The following is a 23,723-nucleotide window of genomic DNA, read 5'->3' on the forward strand; positions in this document are numbered from 1 at the left end:
TGTCACTATCTCCCTCCCTGCCTCTCTCCCTCTTAAATATGATTCCATGATATTGTGTTTAATAAAGTATCTAAATTTAAAAAACTCAATTAGTTGTAAAACATTAAACCTATGTTTTGGATCAACCATGTCAAAGAAAATACAATAATGAAAAACTTAAAACAATCATGCACTATCTTTCCTCTATTATTTTTAATCAATTTGTTTGTTCTCATCACTTAGGTCCTTAGTTAAGATGAATCCACGCTGGTTCTTAGTAATATTATTTATATTATATATATTTCACATCTTTACATATAAAAATATTCTCATTTTTAATTTTTTTAAAACCTTGATATAATTTCTATGGGAATCTTTTTAGAAGTCGTTAGGATAAAGGGTTTAGATATATCTAAAAAATAATGATAACCTTTTTCTTTTTAGATTTAATTAAAAAAAATGTTATAAAATTAAGTTAAACTAAAAACTTTATAAAATATTTTGATCGTGAAATAATTTATGGTTTTTGGCATGTGGTGTTGATAAGTCATGGCATTGGTCCATGGTATTGTAACAAGGCCTATTTACATGTTAATAATATCCACATAAACTCGAGGTGAATATCCATGGTAAAGTGGGGGTGAATTTCAGTGGTTAAGAATCATGTCATATTGTTATAAAATATTTTGATTGTGAAAGAAGTTATGATTTTTGGGCATGTTGTATTAATAAGTCATTGTATTGGCCCATGGTATCATAACAAAAACTATTGACAAGTTAATAAAAAAATCAAAATATAACAAATTGGGTCAACATTTAAATGTTTATGAACTTTATATTACTTTTAACATTTTATTTATTACTTTTAACTTTTTATTTATTTATATTACTTTTAACATTTTATTTATTATTATTATTTTTTATTACTTTTAATGTTTTATTTATTTATTATTTAGTGGCATATAATTGTTGTTAAACATTTACGCTTATACATATATCTCTATATTAGTCGATATTGACATTAGATTAAATTTGTTAAATGTTAAATGTTAAACAGTTACGATCAATATCTATACAATTATATAAGGGGGTTCCTTGTCCTATAAATAAGAGGTTTTTAGTCCCACAAATAATAAAGAGGTCTCTTGTCCCACAAATAAAGAAGTCCTTGTCCCAATTTGATATCTGGTCTTAGTTATGACTTTAAAATTAAATAATAATAATAAAAATAATTTTAAAATATTAAAAATTTTAATTTAGTGAAATGATAACCACAATACAGGAAAAGCATACTCCGACTAATAAGCGTTTTCGTCCAAAATTTTTAATTTGCCGAGCAAAAGAGCCCAAGCATTTCTTAGCTAAAAGTACAAATAAAAAATCCTCTTAACCAAAATTGCCGCAACATCACATAAATGGCTAGCTGTGAAGGATCGCACTGTTGTATTAAATAGTCACGACACGCAACTCACCACCTTCCGTTGGGACCTTGCACGCTGATTTGATTTATCACTCCCGCCTATCGAAGAAACGCGTACAAATAAGAATAACCGAAAGCTCCCAGATTCGTATTGCCTTCTGTATATCCGAAGTCTGCGAACCTGCTGCCATCGAGAACACAGTTTCGGAGTTTGGATTCAAACACCAATTGCTGCAGCAGTATTATAGAAAGAACCATGATTGGGATATTCGGCCGTCTTTCCTTCAAGTCGGTCACCTCAGAGGTAATTTTTCCTACATATTTCTCTTAACACCTATTTCTTCTTCCAAATCAAGTTCATTACACGTTATGGGTCGATGCTGCAGTCACTGAAGACATGTGAATCCGGAATTTGCAGTTTTACATGGTCTTTGTTTTGTTACTGGTCGAATTAAGTTCAATATTCATTGGTCTGTGTTTGTAAAGCAGAGACTGTTTACTTTAAGTGGGGTAGTATTTATTGATTGGATTGCAGGATGAGAGGGAATCCTTTGAGCTTCCCAAGGAGGTGAATCCACCGGTACATGGAGTTCAACTTATTGTAGATTTCAATCCAGTGGAACATACTCAGGAGCCCACAGACAAAGACAACCCTGTTAAATGCCCACAGCCTCAGCCCAGCATTCTTCATGTAAGAATTTTCACATCCGTTATCTCCATTCCCTGAATTTGTTTGTTATGTATTTTCTTTTATGATGCATAGACTAGCATTGAGTGGAGTCATTAGACTTTCGTTGGAACATTACATATGGCTTTTGCATATAGCATGGTAGCCTAAAAAATGCATTTTCATTAATGCAGATAAAATAATATATAATATCAGCATATATGAATACGCCAAGGCACTAACATGCCAATTACCCATCCCTACATATGCATTAACACGACAATTACCCATTCCTACAATGCAAGTGGGGGCCAGCATATTCGCATTGTTTTGAACTACAAGAAATATGTTTTTCAGAACATGTACAAAAGACACTGCAAAGCAAAATGGAATAAAACAAAGACGAAGAAAGCAATAATTAAATAAAATGAGAATAGGAGAGAAAAGGTTCATGAAGGTCGGAGTGTCGGCCTTCCCATTACCCTAGCTCTCCATATTTCTTTTGGTATTTTCACTCTCAAAGGGCCTTTTGGGTGTTAGAAAGTGGGAATGCAAAGGAGGAGAATCCGCGTATGTATTTAAGGGATGCTCTGAAGATTTAATGGCTATTATGTTAGCTATTAAGGTGATTTAATGGCTGTTATGTTAGCTACTGAGGTGAGATTTTCTTTCTCTCTATAGTGTTGGAGTTTCCTTTCTCATTTGCAGTAGTTCATGGGTAGATGGATCTCCCAACAACTCTCTATCCTCCATTGTTGCTTGATTTATGAGATTAGAGATTTGTTGACATCATTATTTGTATATTGCAATTTTGTAGAGAGTTTCTCAATCAGTTCCAAATGTGAATTTGACGGTCAGAAATGAGGAAAAATACCACTACGATTTATCATGGCCGCATTGAGCTACCTTTAAAGTTTTTGAATGATTCTTTGCTGCCTATAACTCACAGACAATCAATTTAGAATCCAACAAACCTTTGGAGGTCAGCCCACAACTAATATAGCTAATTGGCCACTATATATAGGTCATACGATTGTTAATTTGTAGAGTGCGAGAGTGTACTAGGTGGCATGACCACATCCACATCTCAAAGAAAGTTCCATGCAGGTTGTATGAACGTAGGTGGCCTAGGATGATTTTGTTCCAAGTTGTTTTTCTTTGGCATTTAATGAATGACCGTCTCCCTTGGCACAACATTGATATGAAAAGGATTGACTTATTCTCATATTCTAGGACGACGATTTGTTATATTTAATTGGGAACCATCTCTTATCCTTTCGTAGCCATTCCAATTAAGACCGTATCTCATGTGGTTAAGTAATAACCCATTTCACACATATGGGTTAAATAGTGGCCAACACATATTAAGACCGTATCTCATGCAATGTTTTAAAACTCCGACTCGAACTCCAACTTGGCCGAGGGTCGACTCCGACTCGGCTGGCTCGATTTCAATGACTCGGTCGTTGTAAAAAATACATTAAATATTTATTTTTTATTATAGAAAAACATAATTTTAAAGATTTTCATTCATGTTTCCAAACGCACAACATTATAATATAGATGGAAGACAACATATGATCAAAGTAGGCTCATGAATATATCCATTACATCAAAATGGCACCCAGTGCACTGTCCAATACATACACGATGATGATATAGAGATCAAAACAAAAACACATAACCAAGGAGGCTAGAAATGGCCTCTACAACAAAAGTCTATGACTAGTACTACTGGCTACTGCTAGAGTTGCCAACATCATCTGGCTCAGTGTTACTTGGGAGCGGGAGCGAAAACGGGGAGCGAGAGCGAAAACGGGAGTGGGAGCGACATTTTCAGAAGCTCTCGGTTTGGGAGCGAATCCCTAAGGAGTTCAACAACCAATGTCACTAACATCAAGGTACATAGAGGGATTGGTGCTCTTGATTAAATATGAGTTCCATACCCTAATACATGACAAAATTCAATGGAAACATTGCAATCCCCCAATCCTGAAATCTTGAAAAACTGATAAGTTTGCTGGATTTTGAATGAAATCTAAAATTCTACTTTCTCCATATGAAATCCAATGAGGCCGGAACCACTCCGACCCCAACTTGGAGTCCCCAACACTCAGCAAAATCTTAAAAATATAAAAAAAATATAAAAAACTCTGTTTTTGGGGTTTACTGGCCGCATGAACTAACCCGGCCGAGTAGTTACGGATCTAGCCGAGTTGGCCGAGTCATGCTATAACTCGGCTGGGTTAGTCATAACTCGGCCAACCAAATTGTTTTTTCTGCCGAGTTGATTTTTTTTTTCTTCGGCTCGGGCCAACTCGACCGAGTCGGTTCCAAGCCGGGTGGATCTTAAAACAATGATCTCATGTGGTTAAGTAACAACCCATTTCACACATATGGGTTAAATAGTGGCCAACAAATGTATATTTAATGCGTAGTGGTTAATTTTTTTATTGGAGACCGTTCTTTAGTGAGTGAGCAAATTTTAAAGTCTACAAATTACAAGTATACTCAATTCGACTTTAAACAAGCAAGTACTCAACTCTATATTGGATCGTATTTCCCTTGGTGGAGTAGTGTTCATTCTGATAATTGGAGGATAACCATAATGCTTCTTATAGTTGGTTGATGAGAAGCTTAAGAGTATTGGTTTGGTAGTTGGTGTCTAACCCCAATAGACTTCATCCAAAGCATTAGACTTTTGAGAGAGTCTACAATTCATTAAACAAGCCATTACAATAAGAATGGATTAGATTAGACAAAACCAAGATAGTGTCTCAGGATTTATTTCTAATTTAGTTGACTTGGATATTCATGTGCAAAGGAGTTTCACTAAGATAAAGTTCTAAATGCTAGAGTAATTGTAGGTTCCTAGTTGATAGTTGCATTGTGAACTTGTTGTTTGTGTAGGTTACACCAAACAATAATGGGTAGTTGATTGACATTATGCAGTCTTAGATGCTTGTAGAAGAACATGGAATAAAGAAGTTTGCATTCGACATTGTAGTGTTACAATAGGGCTTGTAGCCATCTGAAAAACATAGGTCGCTATATAAGATAGAGAATAGAGATCATAGATAATTCCATGGAGTGTTTGTGTTGGTGAAGAAAGTGGGCTATAAGTTCCCTGTTTACAGATCATATGCTATTAGAGTCGCTGAATCCTTAATTGTGACATAGTTGCTAAAGCCTCACAGACCTGTCACGGGTAAAGCAAATAGGGAGAGGTTGGAAATTTTGTGGGCCATCAATGCTAAGCTTCAAGCTGACAACAAGCACTTGAAGAAACAAGTTTAGATGTTTAACCAGAGGATGGCAGAGATGGAGAAGAACCTTGAGAGCTCGACAAGATTGTTTCCAATTCTAAAGAAGGAAGTTGAATGCCAAGACTCCCTCAATGCAATTATGGTAGATTGGTACAATAGTAGAGTTCAACTTGTACACTTGAAAGAGAAGGCCATTCGATTGGAAAATTGGTATGACAAGTTTACTTAGACGATGACTCAACTGAAACAAGAGTGGAAAAAGAGAGGCATTGGCAAAGCTCCAAGTAGTTGTGCAAGAGCACAGAGTAGCGACACCACCTTCCTTTTCCATTATCAAATCCAACACCATGATTGAGACAACTTTGATAAGCTCATCTTCCATAGGCATTTCTCAAGAGTAACATGGTGAATTTGAAAAGCATACTAAAGGAATTGGATTGAAATTGTTAAGGCGGATGGGTTATGATGGACAAGGGCGAGGAAAGAGAAGACAAGGCATCCTAAGCCCCATTATAGTTGAATAGCAGGTCAAACATGAAGGATTGGGTTTCAATGGCCATGAGAAATGGCCATGAAATCCAAGATCATGTTTGCAAAGGCAAAGGACATGACGAAGTTGACTTGCTCATCAGAAGAAAGAGTAGCAATACATCAAGGTGACAACCCACTACCACCTTAGCCTTCTTATGGAAGATTTCATAAGAGTAGTGATGAGAAGAGTTCAAAGACTCAACTTACATGTTCACTCAAAAGAAGTAACAAGCAGTTGTGCTGGAAGAAGAAGAGGAATCATGGGTATGCATCAGATAAACCTCACAAGAAGAAAGGCCATAACACTGCTAGTTTTTGGTACTTAGAGGTAGTCTCATTTTATGGTTAGAAAGGCCATCATGTGCCATCTACATTGGATAGTATTTCCCTTGGTGGAGTAGTCTTCATGGGTAGATGAATATCCCAACAACTCTCTATCATCCACCATTGGTTGATTGATGAGATTGGACATTTGTAGACATTGTTATTTGGTTGTTGCAATCTTGAAGGGACTTTCTATGCGTTCCATGTGTGAATTTGACTATTCGAATTGAGGAAAAACACCACCAATATTTACGATGGTTGCCATGATCTATCTGTATAGTTTTGGAGTGATTCTTGGTTTCCTATAACATTGAGCACTAACTTGGAACCCAATAAGACTTCGGAAGTTGTCCCATAGCTAATACAATTGATTTTCCACTATCTATAAGTCGTATGGCAATTACTTTGCAAAGTGCAAGATTGTGTAGAGTTGTACTACTGCATCCACATCTTAAAGAAATCTCCACACAATCCAAATGACTACATCGACATCTTAAAGAAAGCTCCATGTAAGCAATATGACCATACATGGCTTAGTGGGCATCTCTCTCTCTCTCTCCACTCTTTGGGGAGCATTGAATGGAGGCTAGGACATTGATTGGAAGATAGCTCTTGTTCCAAGTTTTTTTTTGGCATTTGATGAATGGTCATCTCCCTTGGCATAGTGTTGATATTAAGAGGTTTGTCTTAAATTTATATTCTAGGACAATCGTTTGTTATATATAATTGGAATCCATCTCTAATCCTTTGGTAGCCATTTTGATTAAGGCCATTTTTTCCTCAGATAATTTTCATGTCCCTGTTGTACAAGGTTGTATATGAGGCTAGCAACTTGTCCTTTTTTCTACAAGCAACAAATTTCTACTAAGCAAAAAAAATGTCAAAAGTATCCCAACGGATAGAAATACATTTTTATACATTGCTTAGACTCATTTATAACTTAGAAATAAGGAAAGACCTCGTATTTAGTATTGTACCTTCTTGATGTTCATCTTCAATGACCTATAATTGAGCATTGGCAATACCTTCCTTAGAAAACTTGTTAACTTGTTCATTTAACTCCCAAAAGATGTGTGTGAAGGTAATTGACTAAAATTGTTCATTAAGTTCTTTAAAATGCAAGGCCAAACTGGATAGAGTAGGGTTTATTTGTCTACACAACATCATTCATCCAGTTGATCGTGAAAGATGAATCTCCATAAACCTATATATGTGCAAGACCTTTATTATGAGTTGACTTAAATAGGACTAGTGAAGAGTTAAGTTGCCCATAGTTATTGGAATTTGTACTAATATTGGGCTTTGCAAAAAATAGTGAGTCTCTAAGAGATAAGGTATATATCCAATACCATAAACAATTCCCAAACTTTGACTAACTCCCCATGGGCTTGTTTCGTCCACAACCAATGCTTCCACTTGTCTAGTCTTCCTAATTTTTTCACTAGGTTAGAAGCTAGGGATTATAGTTAATGATTACCTAGAAACTTGGAAAATTGGAGTTTGTACATCATAAAAAATTCTTTTTTTCTTGGACAACCATAAACAACAATTTACAAGGAACGAAAATGCTTGAATCTCCTTTAAATCCCTCTGATCAGACCAATCTTAGAGGTTTTAATTAATAGTCTCCTTCCTACATATATTTTGTAATCTTTGAGAATCTCCCATTTCTTTCCAAACCTATACAGAAAAGGAGCAATGCAATAATAGATGTGATGTGAGTTTGTTTGCTCATTTGCTTTACATAAGTAGCACTATTTGGGCCCATTTCTACTTCTTTGCTATAAACGATCCCAAGTCGATACCCTGTTCTTAAAGATCAACCACATTAATAGAATTCACTTTGGGGGAGATCTCACATTCCATAGTTTACTCCACCATCATTCCTATTCACCCTCTAGAGGATCCTATAAAGACAGATATCTTGATTTGACTGAATATTCCCCTTCCATTTTGTCCCCACCCTAGTTGAGTTCATTAGGTTTCTCCTTTAATCTAATGTGAGCTCCCTTGTGCTCTTCCACAAGCATTTCCAAATTTGTCATTGTTCTTCATCCAAGCCTAACTCCTGGCACATTTCCATCCTTGTCTCCAAATGGTTGTGGGTTCTAGCTTCCTTATCTTATGCAAGGTATAGACCCCTAGTTCCCATAAGTGAGTTCTGATATCTTCTAGTAGAAAGGCACCCTGACCACATCCAAGTTGCATTTGAACCAATCCTCACTAGTTTCCCATTACCAACCCTCCAGGCCAAGTAGTTCCAAATCACAGGGAGTGCCAAAGAGAGCTTTTCATAGATTAGAAACATTTTGTATATTCTTCCTTCAAGAATTGATCCAATCCAATAATGAATTTGTGGCAGCGTATTTGTGTAAATATCCTACCCAAAAAGGCTATCTTTTGTCACCATTTGCTATAATGATTTATTTGCGAAGGAATGGCCAAATGAGAATATGCCCTTTAATCCCCACCCCCCTAGTTTCTTACTTGTAGCAATAAGTTGGCAATGAGTAAGATGTAGACTTGTGTATTCTTTGCACCCTTTCCAAAGATAGTTTGCATATCACTCCCTAATTTTTTTTGTTCCAGAATTCCCTTCAGAATGTACTAAGGTGTGTTGTTTTTCCACGATATTGGAGTCTAGGTTAGAATCTTACAATAATTGATGCTAACAACCCAAGTATCACAACAAATAGGGATAATGGCCTTCATACATCCACTAGTGCAAGAATACAAGTACAAGATACTCTAATGATTTAGCTGATGTAGTTAATGATCACAACTCTTCTTGTTGTACCTTGAGCACATTGCTGGTCCATTTGCGCCCAAGCTACAACCCCTGCCTCTATTAATGTACCAACTCCTTTATGCCATTGAACACGGCTCCAATGTGCTCTCTAGTTGATCGTTAGTCCATCAACGCATCAACACATCGAGACTCTTGTCAAGTTGTTCACAACTTCATTGTGAAAAACTCTCAACTGCCCAGTGTTGCTCCTCAGCTCCTTTGGGACTTCTTCCCTCTAATGCCTTCTTGCGCTGCTCCAATGAAGACAAACTTTGGGTCGGAGGGCTGCCACCTATCACTGCAAAACATCCTTCTCTTCAATGAACTTGGGATGATGTAATATGCTCCCTTGACCTCCTTTCTTCGTCCTTAAAGAATCATTTCTGTGCCTACACAAATGAGCTTCTTCTAGCAACCTTCTTAGTCCTTCAAGGGATTTCTTTTAGGCCTCCAAATTCACCCTTCTTACAGTTTTCAAAGTCCTTCTTGGCATGCTAATCTAGGGATACTTTGAGCACCTCCTTGCTGCCCTCCAACAACCTTGACACCCAACACAAATTTCTCTGGTACGGAAAACCATCCACTAGCATCAAATCAACTTAAATACATCAAATACATACCTCTAGTTCTATGCATATTGTTGTAGCTTCACCCATTATTTAGGGCACCCAACAAACTTGTTTAGCCCTCCAATTCTGCTCAAACAATCCACTAGAAATCTACAGCCTTCCTTCCTTAATCTCCTGCTCTCATCCACTGGCACCTAGGCTAGTTTTCGGCCTTAAAACAAGCCTTACGACACCCTCCTTTGCCACTGAACAGGCCTCGGCCCTTTTGTATTTAACCCATAGACTTTAGCCTGTCAAAATAGAAAGAAAAGACCCTCCAAAACCCATGCACAAGTGTCTAGATTTGTCCTCTACACACGCGGATACCCTCCTACAACCTTCGAACCTGCAATGGACATCAAAACAAACCTTGAACGGTCTCTAGACTCCATGTCCATGTCCTCTTCCTTGTAGCTGCCTCAGAGATGTATTACTATGAAATGATGCACTTGGGATGTGTTCCTTTGAGGTCTAGGCTCCTCCTATTTAAATGTTCTTGAGTGGTGTGACATTAGCCCTTAAGGGCACTCTTCCTACTAGGCTGACTTGTTACTTTTTCCATCATAACCACACTCTAACACATAAAAATTAATCTCTCTCTTTGTAGACTTCTGATCCTGATGATTTTCACGGCCCCTAGTTCCTTTTAGTCTCCTCTTTCATCTCCATAAGTCAAATAATGATATCCCTCATGGTTTTGGCCCCACATTTTTGGGTACAAAACCCCAAGCGTGGATTCTTAGCCCACAAACCATATTTCTATTCCCATTCCTCCAAAACCTTTAGCCTAGGGTTTAGAGTACCTCCCAAGCTACAAATTTCAACGCTCCCTCTTAGCGAGGGAGGTACTTCCAACACAAGGAAGTCTTTATCAACATCATCGGTGACACTAGTCCATCTAGAATCCATCATTGTAGCATACTATGTAGAATGAACCACACAATCTAGGTAGTGCCTCTGCCTCATCTCATATGAACCTAAAGACCTCAACACTTCCATAGGGTTGCTCCCTCTAAAGCTAGACTTCTTCTGAGTCTACATGATCTCCACTGACTCAACCTGCTACTGATCTTGTGTCCTACAAGGTCAGTCTGAGTTGCGGTTGAACACGGGCCATCATCACTATAGCCCAATTCTACAAGCACTCATCCTTTTGGGTCAAACACAACTCATGCACATCCCTCCAATCTCAGATATACAACATCACAATCCAATGAGGAAACTAGCTTGCCAATATGCAATCTATCTGTTAAAATTAGAAACTAGGGCAAAAATCCATGTGGGTCATCTTATTTATGACAGCTGATATTTTTCTTGGATTCCTCTCGTCGAGAGGTGTAGGATTGATCTAAAGATCATCCGATTCTGACATGTATTCATAGAGATATGAATTTGTTTGTGTTATGTGACAATTCGTCAAGGTTGGCTAGCATCCAAACTACCCCCACTTGTCCTCAACGTTTCACCATAAATAGAAGAGGTCTTCAAGTCATTTCACACAATCATCTCTTGTGATCTCTCTCCACTTGTCTTTGGGTTTTGGTGGTAGGAGAGATTTAAAGAGGATATGCTGCCCTAGAGGGTTTTCCCTAGCTCTAGATGTTGTTTGAAGAGATCTATATGCTGCCCTAAATTACAGTCATGGAGCATGAGTATCACGTTGAAGAAGAGGCACCTACGCTGCCCTAAAGGAGGCTCTCCTACGCAGTCCAAGAAGAGGCCTTAACGCTGGTATGGAGAAGCCCTAACCACTGCTAAATGATGCCCTAATATGCTGTCCTAGACCGCAGTCATTAGGGGTGTGTATGCAGCAAGAGGAGGCACTTAATGCAGTCATGATGGAGGCTTCCATTCACTGTCAAAGGGAGCCTCTATACGCAGCTAAAGGAAGCTCCATAAAATCCCTAGCCACAGTCCTCTATACACAGCTAGACACAGTCAAAGGGAACCTAAATGAACTCCTAATCCGCAGTAAGAAAGAGACTCATACACAGTCCTAAAGGATGTAATTTAGGTGTTGTTCAAGCAAGGAGAACTAGCACACTAGAACTAGGAGGGTTCTATAGGAAGCTAAAGGAGTTTCCAAACAGCAACATTTAAATGTGCCCTAGGACGCAGTCAATAAGGCTTTAATTCATAGCTAAAGGGAGCTCCAGTCTTTGTCCCAACCGTAGTAAAGGAGGCCTAAGAAGAGGCTCCTATATGCTGTCCTAAACTGCAGATCAAGAGGTGACCCCATTCACAGTTAAGGGTGATTGTCCATAGCTACAGGAGGATGGTCACAGGCAGCCTTACACAGTCACCTAGCCGCTGGGATTATGCCACATTGCTGTAGGTGACAGCATGGCCATTTGTTTGGGTATGATATGCTGGGTAGAAGTATCCAATAGGGCTGCTGCATAAAGTCTGATTGGGTCATTGTGTGAAGGGACAAGCAAAATGAATATGTTGCCTGAAGATTGTGTGTTAGGCTGTATGCCATAACATCACAGTCAATTTTGTATGGATATTTGAGGACTCATATCATTAGCATTATGTATGGAGCTATAGTGTATAATACTGCTGAGATCTCAAGCTATTAGAGGGTTGTATGATGCTGCTGCAATATGAGGTTGACAGAGCTATTGTCATAGTGATGAAGTGCAGCACAGTGATGAAGTGCAACATAGTGATGATGGGTGCGACTTAGTGATGATGGATGCAGCATGGTGATGGAATCACCTTGGAGAATCGGTTGAAGAATGAAATCTGATAAGTGTACCTTCACCTGAGTTCAGATCTACAACCCTTGTCATCATAACTATTGTGTCATCTTCATGGTGAAGATCTCTGCTCTTATCTTGTCAAGTCAAAGTGTTGACTTCTGATGTATATGTACTATCTCTCTCTGCTGAACTATTGAAGAATATAAGAAGAATTGATCAAGGGTTTCCCCACATTGGGGTTTGTCCCTGGCTGGCACCATATCTTGTGTCCTCTTGTCTTGGCTTATCTTTTGTGATTTATGTTTATGTTCTATCTGCATTTTACTATCATGCTAAATGTGATTGCTAATCTGGAATTGATATTGAGCTAATATGGAAAATTGAAGTAAATTTGATCTAAGCATATAACATACCTAAAATTAACACTATCACATGAAGCAATCTTGATCAACCCAATCTCGTCCATGCCAAAGCAATCCTTGAGCTATCCCAACAATCCATGGCAAGTTATAGGAAGTCCATGATCATCAACCTGCCCTACAACAAACTGTTTTTCACCAGTCTCACCACCAATCAACTAGAACTCTCAACCAATCTCGCTGCCAAGCTAGTCAAGACCACATCTCCTTGTCTTCAGTTGAACCCTTTTCTCCATGATCTAGACAATCTCGACACCCTCTGAGCTACTTTGTTGTGCACACTCTAATTCATTGTCCCTTCAAAGTAGCTTTGATACCATGTTTTTCCACAATACTGGAGTCTAGGTTAGAATCTTACAATCATTGATGCTACCAATCCAAGTATCACAAAAAACAAGGAAAATTGCCTTCATACATCCACTAGTACAAGAATACAAGAACAAGATACTTTGATGATCTAGCTAATGTAGTCGACGATCACATCTCCTCTTGCCCTACCCTGAACACACTGTTGGTTCGTTTGCTCCCAATCTACAACTCATGCCTTTATCAATGTACCAAGTCCTTTAGGCCACTGAACACAACTCCAATCAACTCTCTAGTTGATCGTTAGTCCATCAACACATCGAGAAATCCCTTTAGAATATGGGCTAAGTTGTGCTAGAAAATGGGAATAGCTTCAATGATAGACTTTATCAGGACAAGTTCACCTTCTTGTGAAATGCATCTTACACCAAAAAGTAACTTGTTGCTCAACCATGGTGAGAAGCCACCTCTAGTCCTCCTTTCCATGGTTATTAGGTTTTAAAGTATATCCAAGATATTAAATTTTTCCTTCAAAATCCAAATGTCGGAAAGTGGATACTATTCCAATCCTTTCAATTAGATTTGATTCGTCTCAATTATAGTGCATATTTAATCATGTTGATCTCAATCCTAGTGGCAAAAGACAATAAGTCTAAGATCTACTTTAAAGTTTGAATTTCCCTCACTAATCCTAGTCCAAATAACAAGATATCATCAACAAATAATAGATGGGTAAAAGAGACTTTTCTTCCCACCTAGATACCCTTGTCTATGTCTTCTAGCATTATGCATTGCCCTATTATGTCCTTCAACTTCTGACAAAAACATATAAGGGGATAAGGGACATCTGTCTTTGATCCTTCTTGAAGGTTGGAGGGAAGGGGAAGCCACACCATTTATTAACACAAAAAGGAAACAAAAGTCACACAACCCATAATCCACCTCACCATGGGAAGGGAGAAACCCAAGTGAAGCAAAAGGAGTCTTAAACAGAGCCAAGAGACCTTGTATAAGCTTTGGAGAGATATGGCTTAATAGCATTAGTTGGGGATTTATGTTTCTTGATAGAATGGAGGCCTTCTTGGGAAGAACCAATAGCTTCATGAATCAACCTTCCTTCTAGGAAACCAAATTGTTCTAGTGAAATAGACTTGGATAGTAATGGCTTGATCCTCATGGCAATAACTATTGACATAATCTTGTAGAAAAATTACATAGTGCAATTGGCCAAGCCTTCAAAGTTCATTGGCAACCATGCTTAGGAATTAGGAAAATACAAGTTGAATTAGAATTCCTATGACCGTTTGCTTCCTATATAACCTCCTCCACAACTCTTAAGATGTCTTCTCCAAGGAAAAAAATGCAAATAAAACTCAATAGGCCACCCATCAAGCCCCAGACTCTTATTCTTCTAGAATGCATTTAAGACCTTCAATAGTTCTTCCCTAGTAACTTCTTAGAACATTGTTTTGTTGTCCTCTGCTTCCACCATCTTAGGAAAACATGAAATAGCCTTCATTATCTCACTGAGGTTTGTTAAAGCTCCTGAAAAACATGTGTGAAAATTAGTTGACCCCAAGAGCTTCTAACCCCTGAAAGCCTCTAATTTGTTGCCATCATTATTTGAGAGTTCCCATATAATTATACTCCAGCCCGTTTCTTGATCCAAAATAAGTTCATTCTCTTATGACTCTAAAAGTTTCATTTGAGAAAAAATGTTCACTATATAGCCCATTAGGGTTGTCATTATATAATTGTCCTAACTTCTACTCAACTTCCCTCAACTTATGGTCTCGAGATTCATGTCTCTCACTAGCCCAGGGTACCACCTTCCCTTTGAGCAATTGTAATGAAGTGCAAATTGAGCACAAGATGACTCATCAAAGTTAGCATCAAAGTTCCTCCAAGCACTCCTGATCAGGTTTTGGAAATCCTCCTCAATTAACCATTAGGGGTTGTATTTGAAAAGAGCCTTTGGATTTCCATCCCTTGACTCATCTCTAAGAACATGATATAGTGGTTAGAACATCTCATCGAGTTCACTTAAGTGCTATAATGAGATATTTTGTCCAAGAGGGAGTGATGGAGCAAGAAATGATCAAGTCAATTGGACACCCCAACTTCCCTAACATCTATTATTTGTCTAGATAGGATTCCCCTAAATTGGCTTCACATCCACCCATCCCATACTTTCAAATATGTCCACAAAAAAACCTACTAGTCTATCCTATCTAGTAGAAGTTCCCTAGATTTCCCCTCTCTTTAGGGTAAAATTTAGGTCATCCCCTATGATTAGATTATGTTGTAATCTATTGTGTAAAACAAATCTTTGACCAACAATCTTCCTTCCCTTCATATGGACATGGATATTACGTAAGCTCCATCTCAAGTCTATTGCAGAAAAACTCAATACAAATCCTTGAATAAACAACAAAAAAATTAATTAAGGTTAATTTTGAGCACCACCCCGTTATTAGACTACTTGAAAAAATTCAACATCTAAAGCGAAAAAATCCTAGTATGAAAACAGATGTTTCAAAAATCATGACTTCTCCTTTACCCATAGTTTCGTAAATAAATATCACTTGGATTGGCCCCCCAAGCCTTGTACATTGATACAAAGGAGTTTCATGAGGTGGATTTATTTGCTCTAAGAACCCTTGTCAGTAATCATTGTTTTCATTGGTTAACCTCCTTAATGGCCTAGGATTGAGCACGCTTTATGGCTAAAATACACCCAACACTAAAGCCCCTTGTTCCTTTGGAACTCTCAAACCCTAACTCCCTGGATGGTTGAGTATCATGAGAAGTAGGGCAAGGTCTTAGTTGATAAATGGCCACCCCCTCTGCACCGTGGTGAAGATGATTAAAAAAGAATCAAATGCCACCATGACACCTCGCCCTATCACTGAATCCAAATCTTGGGAGAGATTTATCACTAGATTCTTGTCAGGTAGATCCAAACACACCCCAATGCAAGGAAGAGGAACAATAACTTCAAAATACTTATCAAGGGCATCGTAAGGGGAAGTTGAGACTTGCTTTTCCCCATCTACTTCCCCAACAATAGAATTAAAAGGATACATAGAGTTGCAATTTAAATTACTTTAAATTTGTGCACCTTTAAGCCCATGGTAGTCAACCAGTTGGATTTGTGAAGGAGAGACATCTAAAACCAGCAAAAAGTGTGGAGAATCTCCTCCCTTGTTTTCCCACTCTTGGCCCTTCATAACTAGTAGAATGGAGAAATATTCCACGTGAATATAAACCTCCTTCAGTGGATAATCCAAATCCACCTTCCCACTATTGGCCAAAGCATGACCAATCTTCCCATCCTTAATCTCATGAGAATTCTCAAACTGCTCCATAGAATGTAAAACATTCAAGTTTGGATTAGACAACCTTGTTTAACAACCTTCTTGAGTGCCCCATGAGAGAAGTGATGTTTGTCCTCCCCTCTATAAATTTTTTAGGCAAAAAAAGAAATATTCCTTGGGGTAATCTTTTAGTATATGTCCATAGAGTTGGCAACATGCACATGCACATCGAAAAGGGAAGTTTTGGTAATCCAACACTTAAGTATGTTGGGGATTACCCACAATTATTTCCATATACTTAAAGAGCCCTGGTCTCACATTAATTTCAACCAAGATTCTTTCCATAGAACAAACTATTAACTTCTTGTAAGTGTTGTCAATTGAAAGAGACTTAACTAGAGTATCCTTGATATCATTTAGAATGTTATTCAACTACAATTCCATGCGAAGGTTGGGAAGTTTTACCCAAATAGGGGCAGAATTCTGAAATTCAGCTTGTGCATTGCAAGCAGGATATTATGGTTTTAAACATAAGAAAGCCAAGTCTAGGAACCAAATGCATCATGGTATCTTCATCGCATCTTCCTTAGCTCGAAAAATAAAACCAACCTATCCCTTAACAATGAGGTGTAGACCAATAGGTTTTTATGGGATTTGGTCCCCACTAGGTCATAGGTTCAAATCTCATGGCGAGGGGTTGAGGATGGGAGCAGCCTTTGGGGGAATTAAATTATACCAAGGGGCATCCATTCTTGACTGAGCTTCACACAATCTTGGTGATGACATCCCATTGATGGGCAGATGGGGAGGGGTTGAGGATGGGAGCAACCTTGGGGGGAATTAAACTATCCTAAGGGGTGTCCAAGCTTGATCAAGCTTCACATAATCCCGGTGATGGCATCCCACTGTTGGGAAGATCACACTTCCATCCAATATTAAGACTAGCCTTGGTCTAGGCCAAAAAAGCAAAAACAAAAAACCAACCTATCCCTTGGCTAAAACATGGAGCATTAGACCATATCTCAACCAAGGAACCATCTTCTTTTGAACCCAAACGTTCAAGCCTATTTCAAGACCAATTTGTTCTCACCCCTTCTACAATCAAAGAAGCCCCTCCACTTGAGATTTTAAGGTATTTCTCTTATGTTTCCTTCTATTTACCACAGGATTGAAAATGCTACCTCCCTGCAACTCTTCAATCGCAACCTGAGCAGTTACGAACCCATCTATAACTCCTCTTCATTGTGCTCAATTATCTTCTTGGGCCCCAAATCAGTTTCTTTGGAACAATTGTCACAGTGGGAGCATTGAGGCTCTTGAAAGAACCATATCTTCCTCCCTCAATTGTAGAAAAGTGCCCATGTGTAGGGAACAAAGGCCCCTGACATGGTTTTGAATGACCCAACACTATCGATTGTCTCAGTTTCTGCCTGGGCAAAAAAGGACATTCTTGTGTTCAAGCACATGCCCAACCTCCCCATCACACAAGATCTGTTGTAACGGCACATGAATCTCTACTGAAGCCTTCTTCCTCAAACCTGCAGACCAATCACCTTGGGCTCTATCACTTCTCCTTTTGGCCTCTGATTAAACCTCCTTGGCATCCAATGATTTCAGTAGGTATTCCACCAACAACTCAACCCCAGTAGGTGTATGAAAAATCTGTTCTTCTGACAATCCATCATCCGAATAATCCATGAGGAAAGGAACATCCATCGCCTAAGCCAACCCCACCACATAGTCTCCCACAGTCGTATTTAGAGTGGGCCTACAGAAACCCTAGTCTAAACCTTACCACAAAATCCATCCCCAAATCTCCGATTAAGATCTTATCTTATAGGTTAAGTAATAACCCATTTCATACATAATTGGACACTGTTCTTAGTGAGTAAGTAAACTTTAAAGTCTAGAGAATTGTTGCAAATTTCATGTCAAGGAATATACTCTCAAGGGCTCAAAAATAAACTAATAAAAAATATCAAGAAAAATATCAGAAATTATCGCAAAATATTGGGATCCCTATCCTTTGACCTGGAAAACTGAAAAATTTCAGAAAAATTGGTAACATGAAAATCTTGGAAAATTTCAGAAATATCAGCAGAAATTGGAGATATTTGCAACATTGGTATAGAGATTACAAGTATACTGAATTTGGCATTTAAACCAGCGAAGTACCCAACTATATGCCAAATAATATTGCCCTTGACAAACTAGTGTTCATTTTGATAATTGGAGAGTAACCATAACACTTCTTCTGGTTTGTTGATGATGAGAAGCTTGAGTATTGGTGTCGTGGTTGCTGTTTAACCCCTACAAGGTTCATCAATAAATGGCACCATTGGCTGGGTGGTTTTACCTAAAGCCTTGTACTTTTGTTAGAGTCACCATTTAATCAAACAAGCCACTACAATAAAAATTGAACACACACACAGAATTATGACAGTGTCTCAGCCTTGATGACCTTGATAAATTCAGTTGAGCTAGATATACACGTGAAAGGAGTTGCAGTGAGATGGAGTTCTCAGCAACATAATAATTGCAGAGTCCCAGTTGTTATTGGCATTGTCAACTGGTTGTTTGTGCAGAGGTTACACCAAACAACAATGGGCAATCGATTGGCGTATTATAGCCTTACATGCCTGTGGAAGATCATGGAGCAAAGAAGTTAGCAATTTGCATTGCAGTGTTAGAAATTCCTTGTAGCCACTAGAAGGACATAGGTCTCTATATAAGACAAAGAACAGAGATCAAAGACAACTCTACAGAGTATTTATGTTAATGAAGCACATGGGCTATAAGTCCCTTTTTACAGATCACCTACATGCAACTGAATAGGCAAAATTTAAATCTTTGAAGGACAAGTAAAGAAAAAAATGGAAAAAATAAACTGAAGTGTCCATTAGGCCTAGGAGATTATAATTTATATCATATTAGTCAAGAATAGGTGTGTGCTTTAAATATAGATGCTTGAATCATTCAATGATTGGATAACAATCCATGTTCCTGTCAATGACAAAATTCTTAATCCATTTACCTGTTTCCACATAGTCTCCCACAGTCGTAGTCAGAGTGAGCCTACAGAAACCCTACCACAAAATCCATCCCCAAATCTCCGATTAAGATCTTATCTTATAGGTTAAGTAATAACCCATTTCATACATAATTGGACACTGTTCTTAGTGAGTAAGTAAACTTTAAAGTCTAGAGAATTGTTGCAAATATCACGTCAAGGAATATATTCTCAAGGGTCGAAAAATAAACTAATCAGAAATATCAAGAAAATATCAGAAATTTTCGCATAATATTGGGAACCCTATCCTTGGACCTGGAAAACTGAGAAATATCAGAAAAATTGGTAACATGAAAATCTTGGAAAATTTCAGAAATATCAGCAGAAATTGGAGATATTTGCAATATTGGTATAGAGATTACAAGTATACCCAATTTGGCATTTAAACCAGCGAAGTACCCAACTATATGCCAAATAATATTGCCCTTGACAATCTAGTGTTCGTTTTGATAATTGGAGAATAACCATAACACTTCTTCTGGTTGGTTGATGATGAGAAGCTTGAGTATTGGTGTGGTGGTTGCTGTTTAACCCCTACAAGGTTCATACTTCATCAATAATTGGCACCATTGGCTGGGTGGTTTTACCTAAAGCCTTGTACTTTTGTTAGAGTCACCATTTAATCAAACAAGCCACTACAATAAAAATTGAACACACACACACATAATTATGACAGTGTCTCAGCCTTGATGACCTTGATAAATTCAGTTGAGCTAGATATACATGTGCAAAGGAGTTGCAGTGAGATGGAGTTCTCAGCAACATAATAATTGCAGAGTCCCAGTTGTTATTGGCATTGTCAACTGGTTGTTTGTGCAGAGGTTACACCAAACAACAATGGGCAATCGATTGGCATATTATAGCCTTACATGCCTGTGGAAGATCATGGAGCAAAGAAGTTAGCAATTTGCATTGCATTGTTAGAAATTCCTTGTAGCCACTAGAAGGACATAGGTCTCTATATAAGACAAAGAACAGAGATCAAAGACACCTCTACAGAGTATTTATGTTAATGAAGCACATGGGCTATAAATCCCTTTTTACGGATCACCTACATGCAACTGAATAGGCAAAATTTAAATCTTTGAAGGACAAGTAAAGAAAAAAAATGGAAAAAATAAACAACAGAAGTGTCCATTAGGCCTAGGAGATTATAATTTATATCATATTAGTCAAGGATAGGTGTGTTCTTTAAAAATAAAAGCTTGAATCATTCAATGATTGGATAGCAATCCATGTTCCTGTCTGACAAAATTGTTAATCCATTTACGTGTTTCTTTATAAGGTTCCTTTTAAGGCCAAAGTTTTTCTTCAGGGGAAACTTAACAACATGGGGATTTGAACATTCCACACAGAAGTAAAAACCTTAAAATATGGTCTGCTCCAAAATACACGTGCAGAGTGTGAAAGGGTACACACTGTGTATCTATTCTTTGTTTCATCAATTTTCTCAAAGTGTTTGAGTTCAATTTCAGAAATAGCTTTGCTATAATAACATTTGTCCAGAGATTGTTATTTCATCTGTTTTAGCTATTGTTGTATTTTTTCATCCAAAAGTAAGGTACATTTTACAACCTAGGTCCTTAAGATTAAAGGAAATAAAGAAAAAGCTAACAATTAATTACCACAATGTGTATGTACGCATATTTATTTTAAAGAAACAATCTATGAGGTAAATCTAGCTTCCCCACATTTTCTTTAGATTTACTGGATGGCATTCATAATAACTCATGCATATTTTTCAAAGCTAAAAATTCTCACATTTCATGGATAGTGTCTATATTAAATTTGTCCCAATGTCCTCATTGCTGCTCCAATGATTGCCCAAGACTCCTCACTGCTGCTCCGAAAACCATCTCCACAACTCTTCACAAACTCCTCACAAATTCTCACACAAATGCAATGAGATAGTTGTGAGGAAATGTGAGGGGGTTGGGTAGCTTTTATAGGCTTGGGAGAGGTTAGATGGACAAACAAAAAAACTAAAACCAAAAAATAAGTGAGTTTGGAGTCCACATTCCCTCCAAAATGCGCCGCTGACTGAGTTTGACTGGCTCGGTCGGTTTAAGTCGGACTCACAAATGCAATGAGATAGATGTGAGGGGGATCGGTGGTTTTTATAGGTTTGGGAGAGGTTAGATGGACAAACAAAAAACCTAAAACCAAAAAATAAGTGAGTTTGGAGTCCGCATTCCCTCCAAAATGCCCCACTGACCAAGTTTGACTGGACCGGTCGGTTTAAGTCGGACTCGGTTCATTGGCCGGTCTGCTACCGAATTGACCAAGTCGGTGACCAGTTGGGCCAGTTCAGTAACAGACCGACCAATGAACTGGTTGGCCGAGCCGACTCGGGCAAGGGTCTGACTCGGTCGGCTAGGCCGAATTTTAAAACTCTGATTTGCCCCCACCCTTGCTTGTTGTTGAACTCATCAATCTTTAATAGAAGAATCGAACTCAGGTTGAGCTACTTCATGAGGCTAATGCATTAGCATATATATCCAAAGAAAACCTCGTGGGGAAATCATAAGGATGCTTCCCTGCATTTGTGCATGGTATCCTCAGTAAATTTTTAGGTGTATAGCAGTGTGTCTTACCTGGGGTAAATCAATTTGGGGACTTGTTGGCACAAAACTAAGCAAATGCTCAACAATAGTGATAACAACCAATTTAACTAATCCCTTGGACTATATATAGATCCATCTCAATCCCAAACCTTTTAAGCACAATTTAGTTTCTGCCTAGCATGTATCCATTTTATCCTCTAATCTATTAAACACTGAAAGCGATAAAAAATCTAAAGCATAGCATAGATCCATTTTAGCTTTAGATTTTTTTAATCACCATGATATTTATTCTTCAAACCCATGGTTGTTAAGTATCCATCAAATGGGTCAAAAGTCAGCTTAACTGAGTACCTCTGTAATAAAAGTTATTAATAGATACCCGTATGAAGCTTGTTCTATGGAGTGTTGGATCAAGTAGGAAACCTTCTCGTTTAATTTCAAAGGTGTTGGTGGCATTTTTTCATTTCTTTGCATTTGGTTGGGAAGACATCTGACACTTGATCAGAGCTGAGAAATAAATACACGTGACCTCCATCTATCACTATAATCGTTAATCTGGTTGATATAAACCTCCATACCTTATATATTTTAGATCTATGCTTCTATTATTATGTTAAAGAGGGAGACTTTACACTGGCAAGGATTCTCAAATGCATTTGTGTTTATATTCCTTTCTGGATTATGCTATTTTCTTTTGTATGCTGCATACAGCAGCTAAAGAGTTGACCGATTCTTCAGGATTGATCATTAAAACATTAACCACCCATAAGTTGTTGAATTTGTCAGTGCTTTTCTTTACCCTTTTTACTTGAAGATGTGCTGACGTACAGATGAAACTTTGAATCTCCAAAACGGTGAATGAAAGTCGGTTGTCTGGTGGCAGGATGGAAGCATATTGAAGGAAACACTACTACAGGCAAACGGCGGAAGAACTCATGAGTTGCCTGTTTTAAAGGAAGAGGTGGTTCAATCACGAGGATCACATAGGAGGTCACGTTACAGTATTTCTAACGATACCAATCTCAAATTCTCAGAGTAATATTGTGAAGAAGTAACACTGAGTTACTTATCATCGCATTTGAATTTTACGGAAGGTCCGACAAAATGAGAGAATAATAGCATGTACCTATGATTCTTGGGTTAATATTTTGCTAGCGTCCTATTATAGTCTCGAATGGAAAGTTGATCCTCAGGCGAGATCTTTACGTCAATAAGGTGTTTATAGAAGTCATTCGATTTGTTGTTAGCTAACCCTCTTATCTGTGGCCTGTGCGAATAATAACAATCAACTGGGAAAGTTTATATGATTGTGAAATTTCCTTCCTTTACGATTATTGATATGTATCTCAGGAATCACGCTTTTTTTTACTGTTTGAAATCCCAGTTGAGCAGTTTTACTTGGTCCAAGGATGCTAACTGATTTAAAAACATCAAACGACAATTCTTTGAAGCCCTTCTCCAAGAGAAAGAAAAACCTTAGAATGGCATGTACTATTTGATTATAATATGATGATTCTAGATCGTAGAAGCTATATAGTGCATCTCATTAACGGTTCTGTACATGCTATATATATGTCCAAACTTTTCATATATTGCGTTGAATGGTTTGGAATTACATTAATCTACTTTATTAAGAATTTTGCTATTGGTTTTTGATATGATCAGTTTTTTTTTCCTAATTTTGGGTTTGGTTTTCTTAGACAATTGTGTTTTCATCCAAACAATATTGGTTTTAAAATCCAAACAATATTGGTTTTAC

At 37.9% G+C, this 23,723-nt stretch overlaps 1 protein-coding gene across 1 annotated transcript; it reads left to right on the plus strand.

Moving 5' to 3' along the window:
* The first annotated feature begins 1,453 nt into the window (after positions 1-1,453).
* Positions 1,454-23,311, plus strand: LOC149192126 (uncharacterized). The gene is made up of 3 exons (XM_089406313.1): positions 1,454-1,703; positions 1,935-2,090; positions 22,848-23,311. Exons 1-3 carry the CDS (start codon positions 1,656-1,658, stop codon positions 23,001-23,003), a joined length of 360 nt encoding a protein of 119 aa, XP_089262439.1. The 5' UTR covers positions 1,454-1,655; the 3' UTR covers positions 23,004-23,311.
* The last annotated feature ends 412 nt before the right edge of the window (positions 23,312-23,723 follow it).

The sequence above is a fragment of the Pinus tabuliformis genome, chromosome 2_2, assembly GCF_031772625.1.
Source record: "Pinus tabuliformis cultivar Carrire ecotype Pingquan chromosome 2_2, CPIR1, whole genome shotgun sequence".
In the NCBI taxonomy this organism is placed as follows: Eukaryota; Viridiplantae; Streptophyta; class Pinopsida; order Pinales; family Pinaceae; genus Pinus; species Pinus tabuliformis.